General features: G+C 38.7%; 1 protein-coding gene across 1 annotated transcript; it reads left to right on the forward strand.

Moving 5' to 3' along the window:
- The first annotated feature begins 1,100 nt into the window (after positions 1-1,100).
- LOC134177657 (uncharacterized) lies at positions 1,101-9,966 on the forward strand. The gene is made up of 8 exons (XM_062644433.1): positions 1,101-1,166; positions 1,233-1,578; positions 2,327-2,596; positions 2,657-2,893; positions 8,364-8,858; positions 8,924-9,070; positions 9,151-9,217; positions 9,552-9,966. Exons 1-8 carry the CDS (start codon positions 1,101-1,103, stop codon positions 9,724-9,726), a joined length of 1,803 nt encoding a protein of 600 aa, XP_062500417.1. The 3' UTR covers positions 9,727-9,966.
- Positions 9,967-10,659: the final 693 nt, after the last annotated feature.

Raw genomic sequence — 10,659 nt, forward strand, 5'->3', positions numbered from 1 at the left:
AATATTATATTATTAATATTGTATTATTAATATTGTATTATTAATATTGTATTATTAATATTGTATTATTATTGTTATATTATTAATATTTTATTATTAATATTGTATTATTAATATTGTATTATCAATATTAAATTATTAATATTATATTTTTAATATTGTATTATTGATATTGCATTATTAATATTATATTTTTAATATTGTATTATTAATATTGCATTATTAATTTTGTATTATTAATATTGTATTATTAATATTGTATTATTATTGTTATATTATTAATATTGTATTATAAATATTGTATTATTAATATTGTATTAGTAACATTTTATTATTAATATTGTGTAATTAATATTGTGTTATCAATATTCTATTATTGATTTTTTATTACCAATACTGTGTTATTAATATTATATTATTAATATGTGTTATTAATATTGTATTATTAATATTGTATTATTGTTATTGTATTATTAATATTGTATTATTGATATTTTCTTATTGATATATCATTATCAATATTTTATTGTTAATATTGTATTATTGATATTGTATTATAATGTTGTATTACTAATATTTTATTATTTGTATTAGATTATAAATATGGTATTATTAATATTGCATTATTAATATTGTATTATTAAAATTGTAATATTAATATTGTATTAATAATACTGTATTATTAATATAGTATTATTAATATTGCATTATTAATATTTTATTATTAATATTGTTATATTAATATTGTCTTATTAATGTTATATTATTAACATTGTATTATTAATGTTGTATTATTTATATTGTCGTGCTCAACCAGATCAGTCTGGTTTGTAAAGTCTATAACAGGTACCGGAAGCAAACCGTGCTTGAGATGTACTTAGACCATCACTGCTGTCTAAAAAGAAGACATGACTTTATTAATATTGTATTAGTAATATTGTTTTATTAATATTGTATTATTAATATTGTATAATTAATATTTTATTGCTAATATTGTCGTCACCACCCTTTCGGTGGAGCGAGTGGGCCTTTGCTCTCAACTGATCACCAACCAACAGACTCATTTCACGACATTGCTCTCGCCATCCGCAATTGAACCCATGCGATCATGGTCAGACTCAGAAAACCAGAACTCTAACCGCCAGGCTTTACTGGCATACTTTATTGTTTAGTATTATTAATTTAATAACAATGTATTATTAGTACACATTAATTAACCAATTTACAAATAGATTGACATTGTTCATGTTTTAGGGTCGCAAGTAATATTGAACAAGGAAAACATAACGGTTTATCAGCTTGCCGGATTTCGTCTACGATTTCGTCCAAATTATTCTGATCCCACACTTAGAGCGTTAGCGTCCAATGATTACACTTGGACAGTCGATGACTTGGGAAAAGTTTCTACTTACAAGTGGCCAGGATCTGCACCAACTCCGGAAATGTTTTCCGCATACTACAGAACTCTCGTGACACCTCTTGTAATTACAAAATTTCATCATTCGCTTATCCGGTATACAATTCGACGAAGTAATTCTGGAAAGTATTTTTCGGAAACGGCAATTCTACGTGTTGGTGGTAAGCCAAACTCTAGAACAATAGAAATAATGACACCACCAAAAAGGCCGCGGATGCCTCAGTCCGCAATCAACTTGTGCACATTATAGTTTACTTTTACTGCGCACGCGCACTGAGAAACTGTGTATAATTTAAGAATGAAGCTTTAGTTTCCAAATCCTCGAATCAAACTTTAAGAAAACATAACTTCTTACCGGTAGAATCTCATGCAAGTAGACAGCGATAATAGACAGACAGACGAACAAACAGACAAACGGACGGACGGACGGACGGACGGACGGACAGACAGACAGACAGACAGACAAACAGACAGACAGACAGACAGGCAGACAGACAGACAGACAGACATGTGCTACTGAAGAAAACTATTCTCAACAGCCTTACAACGTTGCAATGCTAGCGCTAATATAAAACTATTGCAAGGAAATAATCACACCATTTAGCTATGAGCTCTATTAATGTTATGGTAAAGAACTATTATACTTACTTTGCATTTTGTTTGAGAGTTGTATCTATAGACAGACAAAGAGACAGACAGACAGACAGACGGACGGACGGACGGACGGACGAACGGATAGACGGACACACAGACAGGCAGGCAGGTAGATTATTGTATGCCTCTTCCGCGTGTGTGCACAAAGGCGCAATTACTAAATTATTAATATTTTTCAATAAAAACACACAATTAATTATTAATTAACCAGATTATCTATTACAGTTATTAACAGTTTTCTATTTGCGCAATTAGCTAGACCAACCATATCACGACAATCCGACATCTTGTCGGGTACACCGGGATCTACTGTCGAGGCTTGTTTCAATGTCACTGGAAGTCCCAAGCCTTCACTCATAATAGGAAAAAGAGACAATAGCAACGACACCGTGTCTTCTAGTAGCACACAAAGCGGCTGCATTAAAATTGGACCTATAAAACTTAGCAACGCCGGAAATGTTACCATAACAGCAAAAAACTGTTTTGGCAAATCAAAAATCACAATTGCCATTACAATTGTCCAAAGTAAATCCACTCTGAAGTAAACCATATTCTAACTTTATTGATGCAATACTCACTTTTCAGGCACATCAACTACTGAGATACTAAAAACAAGTAGCACAACGCAATTTGTCTCAAAGGGTAGTACTATCACCTCGTCATCTGTGCAAGACAGACGTGTGCTAGTTGATTCTCGTGCTACTCCTTTCTCTAACCCCGTAACGACTCAAAGTACTTCAACGACACAAAGTCGTGCAACGACAACAAGTAGTAAGACGACACAAACTGGTGCAAAGCAACGATCCAATGTGACGTCATCAGGTGACTACGTATAAGTCAAATAATAAATGTTTAATTAATGTTTTTCCCCACGAAGAAAAAAGAACTGGATTCAAGAGTGATGCGACTAAGTGCCCGTGCTGGGATTTAATTGGGTTAAGTACTACTTGAACCTCATCAAAGAGCACTTTGAAACAAGATCACCGACACTGCCAAGAAGATTAAGGTAGCCAAGAAGGCTAACCGGACCATGTTCGTACTAACACCCCACTCTGATTCTTGGATGTCATGAACTGTCTGGGACCAGGCACCAGCTACGATAAATGGGTTAAAGATTATGTATGTAAACTGCAGAAGAGCTGGTTTTTCTACGAGTGGATCGACAATCCCGACAAATTACAACACCCTGGTCTACCTGACTACCTCGCTTGGTATTACAAGTAAAAGGTCAATACCCACTCTCCTTCAAAGAGTATCAATCATGCAAACGCACATTCCGAGAACGAGGCATGACCACCTTTGCCGATTTGATGCGGTACTACAACGACCTCGACATCGAACCATTCCTAGGAACACTTACCAAGATGAAATTTTTTATCATGGGTATAGAGTCGACATTCTGAAAGACGCAATCTCTTTCCCTGGTGTATCCCTCCAGTTCCTACATCGAAGCACTCACCAATATCACAAAGAACCCAACCTCGTGGATCCCAAAAAAGGCCTACGACATGCTGAAATGTGCAGTCGTAGGCGGGCCAAGTCTTGTCTTCACTAGGTATCACAAAGCTGGAGTCACATGCATTCGATCACTTCAGTACGACTATGCACGCCTTTGCCAAATGGTTGTGGGCTACGACGCCAACGGTCTACACCTTTCGACAATGGCCAGGCACATGCCTCGCGGACCATGAGTGGTTCGGCACTACGGCAATCTCCAAGCTGATGTGCCAACCCTCGTCCAAAACCTTGTTTAATAGTCCGTCGGCCAACACCAGAAAGCGACAAGTTGCGTAGCCCCCCAAACCCGGGAAAGTTTCCGTAGTTGCAATCGCCGAAGAGAAACCATGCGAGTGCATTTGCGATTGTTTGCCATCTTGGAACGGAGCCGTTTCTGAGTAACAAGAACGACTAGATTGACTAAGGCTACGCCCACGCAAATTCGCAGCTGCAGCGGACTGTGAGTAAGAGACGAACGTGGTTCTATGCATAAGCTCTATAGACACTAGCTATATCACGCGAAGGCTTAAAACAGTGCAGCTGTCTTTTCTAAAGCTGAAGGTAATGAAGTGCGGTCTCCGGATAGTATTTCTCACATTGCCAGTAGTTATGTTGATGAAAGAAAACTCCTACACTGTTGTTACACTTGTGCTGCTGCGTTTGACTGCCTTGCAACAGTAACGTGACCCTGAGCGTTCGGAAAGACAGTAAATACCTCACAAGTCGTGACAAACTCCCGGATGTGGGGCATGTACTTGTAATACTAACTATCTAGACGTTAGTACAAGTGTACAATAATTAACATAAGACCATCAAAAGCAGGTTGTAAGCGTTGCTGACATAATGTGCCTAAATTTACGGCTGTACTAGATCGCTCAGAGTTATTTTAGTCATTATTTAGTGGACTAATGATTTCATAGAGAACCTACACTTAATTGATTAATAACCAATGAAATGTAAAGAGCCACCTACTCATCATGTTTGTCACTAGCGTATGCATCAAAATTATCAGCTTCAAACTCATTTGCAGATGCTATAATGAAAGCAGGCTGAAAAACTTCACGTGGAATAGGGTTTTCGCAATTGTCACATCTGTACATGGCAAGCAGCTTCGCTGGCAAGAGCAACGCTTAGCTAATTAGAGCTGCACCCAGTTTTTACAGCTGCAACTGATCAGTTTCAAAACGTCAACAGGTGCCGGTGGCTTCGTTGTCCATTCAATAGGTACCTCATAGTCATCACCAATCTGCCAACCTTGATTGTGGAGAGATGGTATATCAGGATTAGCTTCTATTGCACGTCGCCATACACCAGCCTGGTAATTTGCTCGTTTGATATGCATCTTCAGAGCGTTTTGAGTAGGAGGAAGCTGTGCTGATTCTGAAGCTCGTGCACAGAATAAGGAATACCTCACAGTATTAATGTCTGTGGCGACGTCATGTAACCGTAGATCTTACAAACGTAAGGTTGACATTTCTTAAACAATACATCCATGTTACTGTCAAAGCTTTTCCAATTGGCTGAATAGCAGTGCAAAACAACTCATTCTTGTCTAGAAGTTCCAGTGATGCAACTTTGCCTTTACCTGCGAAGGCGCCGGTTGTATCACAGCCTGTGAACGCATGGTATCCTGGCAAGGCTAAGCAAAGCTCTCTCCCGAAACTTCTTCCTACTTGCGTCAAATTGATGAAGCGGCGACGATTTTTTGTACCCGTGAGAAACACGATAGTTGCCGGTATATCGAAACATTTGCCGTCACTTCTGGCGTTAAATGCAGTTCTTGGTCGTCTTCATATTCTTCTGTTTGTGTGTTGCGTTTGCCTTCGTCATGCAACGACAGAGCTACTGTTCTCAGAAGAATCTCTTGGGATACAGTAGCAGACGTGACCAGTTCCGACTCCGTTACAGTTTGTTGATTCGCAAAGAATACTAAGCGACTCTGCTACTAAACTACTTTCAAAGATGTTAACATCTCGGCTGCGCTGAAGTTTGTCTAAAGCCTTTTTGTTTGTGTATGCTTGGTAGCATTGTCTGTGATAAGCTCTTATCGGTTTCGATTCATTTGTACAAGATTATGTAGAACCGTAAAGACATCGTGTAAGCGAGTGCTTGCTGCTTTTGCAACGTTCTCCAATTAGTTTGTGTAAGAGCCGTGAGAGGATCGGTAACATCATGACGAATATGGCACAGGCAGTGCTCAGAGTCAATTTTTGCTATCTTTGCCCTCTGCAAAGACATCTGATGATATTCAAAACAAAACTGCAAAATGATTTAGAATTTGACATCTGTCAAGGTCAACAATAATGCAACAATAAATCTCTGACGTTCGGTTTGATATATAACTGTTCAGTTGACAACTTTACCACTGATACCGTTGAAAGCTGAGTTGAAAGCTGAGTAAGAACACTTGGTCGAAAGGAGACAACAATTAGTAGTTTGCTCACACATAAACTAATGTAGTTAGGCGAAAGCTCTTACTTCTAGATTGCTAACTGGAAATACATCTAAACCACAATCTGGCAGTGAATGCTTGTACTGTACTGTACACCATAGACTTCGATCACGGTACCGGAAGTAGTCATTACGCTCCCGCATCACAATTCTTTACACGAGGCTACGTCAATAAACGCAGATCGTCGTCTGTCTGGCATGTTACTTGTTTCCCACACGTTCAGAAAATAATTTGAACTCTTTTGAAGGCAGCCAAATGACAAACCGACGAAGTTATGAGGCCACGTGTCTTAGACCTAAGATTGGGCAAGAGTACTACAGAAAGACGGTTGATTTCCATTCGTAGGAGAACAGCAGACACCGTTTCATAGTCGACAACAAGGTAGCTGTGCATCGCTTTTATTCTACGTGATGCCTGCTTGCCTGAACATCTAGGCTTTCTGTTGGCAGCCTAATTCGCATTGGTACTGCTTTCTGTTTGCTTACCGATTGTTCTACTGCTGCCGCAATAGAAGTTAAACTGCTAATGAGCAATCTGGTTTAGTTTAGGTCTCTAGAAAAGTTGACAGACGAACAACTCAAAAGGTTTTGTCATCGCGTGTCATGTGATCACGTGTGATATTATATCGTAAGCTATTTGGCTAATGCTGCGAGCTAACATGTTCACAATGGATGCTTTATGCCTCAGTAGTTTGCATGATGCGTTTTTACCCGTTTTGAGTGCTCTGCCGACTACAGAGTTAGCAAACTCGCTCTAATGACTGTGTGCCACGCCCATAAATTTTGTTGACGTGCAGCTACCTAACTAACGGCCCCGGTATGGAGAGGCAAACAAGTTCAGTTGGAGTTCTGTCATACCGCTTTATGTTTTAGAGTTATCAAAACTTCCCCGGGCTTGTAGGGCTACGCAACTTCGTATAGAAGCGTCTTTTGGGGGGTTGGCTGACAGACTATAAACCACTGGTCAAAGCCAATGGTCAAACCACCGACAAGTGGTTCGGGTAAGCAGAGGTCGATATCCGTGTTTCTCCCAATCTCCGCGATAAGTTCGCGCAGATGTGCCCACTGTTCAACAATTGAGAGGTGGATGAGGCCGACGTCCCCGAAGGGATGCTAGACTACTTATAACGCACTGGCAAAAAAACACGTCAACGCCAGGAAGCTGGTTTGTACCCTATCTGCCAACAAGATCGATTCTCCTATATGCTCCCCCACGCCAATGGTATATCGACCACGGTTTGGAGGTCACAGCCCTATAGCGCACGATTGACTACAAGCCCAAAATTATCTTCGAGTGGTTCGTCGGGCAAGGGACAGCCGCAACACGCACAGGAGAGCTATTGGCAGATGCATATATTCAAACTGCTAGGCAAAAGCGTTGGAGCGTCGACTCAAGGCCATCTACACCAAAGACGAAAGTGTCGTCGACCGAGCCATGCGAAGCGCGTGGTATGATGCCAATGGATATGATGAGATCGGTGATGCCTATGCGTTGCATGTCCGCAAGCCACGGATCACCATCAGGAGAACCTTTCAGGTGGGCATCGCAGTCTATCTATTGGCCAAACTATGAATGCTTGAGTTCTACTATGACTTCCTTGACAAGTACGTGGACCGTCGGGACTTCGAGGTGATTCAGATGTACACCGAGAGTATGTACATGGCTCTGGCCACTAAGACCATAGATGAAGCGGTACGTCCAGAGATGATGGTAGACTTCCAGACCCATTGTCAAGAATAGCTTTCCTGGAACGCATGGAGCAACCGCACACACGGTTTCTTCAAATTCGAGTTCTATCGCCCTATGCAGCAAAGCCGATAATTTGAAATGTACCATATTCCGTGCTCTGTAGTGATTTAGCTACAACATTCGTTTTACAATATTCTAATATGACAAACAATCTTAGATTATAATATATTATAGAAATTGGTGTTGTTAGTTTTAATTTTTATATGTCTTGGTTTTTAGTTTTAATTAATATATTGATGTTGAGACAGCTGTTTGTTAACTTTGCAAAAACCTACAAAATGTGTAGCAGTAACTTTTGGAGCTTAATGGAACAATAAGTAAATTTAATATAAGTGTACTGAATTTGAATTGTTACAGATAGCTATATAAAACAACTAAACTATAAATGCGCCTATAAAACTTTGTTTTAGTATAATATTTGAACGAATTTTGCACAAGAAAACCAAGTACATGCCGTAGTTGTACCAATGCACTTAATAGTAAAATTAATGAGTTCAATTTCTATTAATACTAATGTGTTACTTTACATATTTGTAGTCGTTCTATTATTTACTTTAATTTTTGTTTATTTGAAATATTTCATTTTATGTTTAGATCCATCTCCTAGTCCAACCACAATTTACTGTTCAAGAAATATCACTCAGTATGAAGCACATACAACGCAACTTTCAACTACCAATAATATACAAGCACAACAAATACAGAATTATCCAACTGATGTTTTTGGTTTAGCAGCGAACACATTCATTTTGAGTTACAATGGAAGAGCTGTGGCGTCGAGCGAATCGAAAATAGCGGTGTCTGTTAATTCCACACTAACAATGCAATACACTGTGACTAATCTACACGATAAGCTACACTTGTGTCACAATGAGAAAGCAACGGATCGTGTGTTTGATCTCTATCCATTTTTAATCATACCAAATGTACAACAATCAGACAGTGGGATATACGAAATCATTGCAAGAGATAGAGATGTAAATACAAGATTGTATTTTACGCTTCAAGTAAAGACATCACCTTCAACAGCGGACACATCAGCTACACCACCAAGTCAAAGCGTGCTTGAACTACGTGACACGTCGGAAAGTTAGATCATTTATCATTTAATAATCTAGGAATTTTTTTGTACACCTTTGCTATTACTAATCTAGAAATTGAAGTGTTGACTACAGCACTCATTGTCGTCTCGGTCTGTATTTTTGTGTTTGCTCTACCAACTACCTTTCTTGTTTACAAATATCGTCAACTCTTGAATTTGTTAACTCGCAGGCTAGCCAACTCTAGTGAAGAAGAAACTGGTATGTCTCACAGTTACATACTTGGTTAAAAATTCAATTATGTTATTAATTAAATGTTGCATTTAATCGTTTTGTCAAAGGAGAACAGAGAAGTCCCACATATTCAAACGTTGAAGATGTAAAGCAGACAGCGATCTTTATTAAAACGTAAGCTGTGCGTGAGTCAACGAGCATCTTGATAATCTACTCGACCTATCACTAAGTAACACAAGCAATCAACACAAACACCAACAAATGTAGAAATGTCTGTTGCACAATCTGAGTTGTGAACAGTAAACTAATTAAAAAGATAAATAAAATTTCTTAAATACAATAATTAAGATAATGTTATTATTAAATCAGATGTTATTATTACATGACCTCATTTGACTATTTAAGTTACTAATTAATTAACTATACGCTTTGATTTACATTGGGGCGTTGTACATTGATAAATTTATAACGTTAATTGCCATTAGCATTTAAATAAATTATTTTTCAGCGAGGAAGCAGTGAGTCTAGTAAATCCGACGGCAAATCCGACGGCTACATGTGGAGACGCTGTCTACGAATCTGTCGAAGAGAATCAAGAAAGACAAGTCACAGTAGAATCATCTCAGGATATAGCATCGGATATTGCTGTTCAAGACAATGCAGCTTACGGAGCAACAGTTTAATCAGCGTTTTCATGTACTGCATTGTGTTACTGTTTGCTATTCAGTTGACTTTGACGCATGTATGGCAAACATCCGAGTAACCGTCAAGTAGCTACTAATCTTTTTTCAACGTATCTTTGTGTTCGTAGCGTAGTATAGGATGAGTCTATGCATTTTGCAGAGAGAAGTCTAAAGTTGTAAGGCTAACTAATGGCTTGTAGTGTATCAATTTGAGTTGTATCCTCAAATTCATGCGCGCGTTCGCGTTTCATTTCAATTTCTTCCAATAGCTTACAAAAGTAAAATTTACTCACAAAATCAAGTTCTACCTAATTAGACAATTCCTACGTTTCAACAGAAAAGCCTTGTCGTCGTACCTAAGCGTTGCACTCCAGAATTGACACAGATTTAACTTAATTAGCATTCCGTTTGCTCTAAGCTGATGTTAAAACAGTTTCTATCACGGCAAGTGGAAAATGTTGGCAAAGGCGTCGGCAGAGCTAAAATACAGAGGCAAGTAAATATAGAGGCAAGAAAATTTAGAGAGGCAAGTAAAATTCTTTCAACGTAGACCGGAAAGAGCATCGAAGCAATTAATCTACGCGGCAGTATGGTTTCCAGGCTTCAAGCCACGTCGGCAGAGACAAGAATGTGACTCCACAGCAACATACCTTGGACTCATTCATTTCTTGGTTTGATGTAAAAGAACTCGGTTATAGCCCGGACATGATGCATTCAGGTAAATGCAATGCCAATTGACAATGCGGCATGACTTTAGAATCCATTAAATATTTATGGAGCTGCTTTGAAGATAAACAACACGGTCAACATGCAGCCAAAGTAATCGGTGGGCATGATAATTCCTGGAAGACGATTTTGAATTGGCGCCACACTAGTCTGGGAGGCCGAGGCGCAGCTAAACCCTCTCTCGCAGCGGAGCTAGCTACTGATTTC

The sequence above is a fragment of the Corticium candelabrum genome, chromosome 3 (genome assembly GCF_963422355.1).
Source record: "Corticium candelabrum chromosome 3, ooCorCand1.1, whole genome shotgun sequence".
Lineage (NCBI taxonomy): Eukaryota > Metazoa > Porifera > Homoscleromorpha > Homosclerophorida > Plakinidae > Corticium > Corticium candelabrum.

Excerpts from the sequence above, each read along its gene's own strand:
- LOC134177657 (XM_062644433.1), top strand. The coding sequence starts at position 1,101 with ATGCGATCATGGTCAGACTCAGAAAACCAGAACTCTAACCGCCAGGCT. Across the intron at positions 1,579-2,326 it reads GGCAATTCTACGTGTTGGTG|CTAGACCAACCATATCACGA; the intron begins GTAAGCCAAACT and ends TTGCGCAATTAG. Across the intron at positions 2,597-2,656 it reads TGCCATTACAATTGTCCAAA|GCACATCAACTACTGAGATA; the intron begins GTAAATCCACTC and ends CTCACTTTTCAG.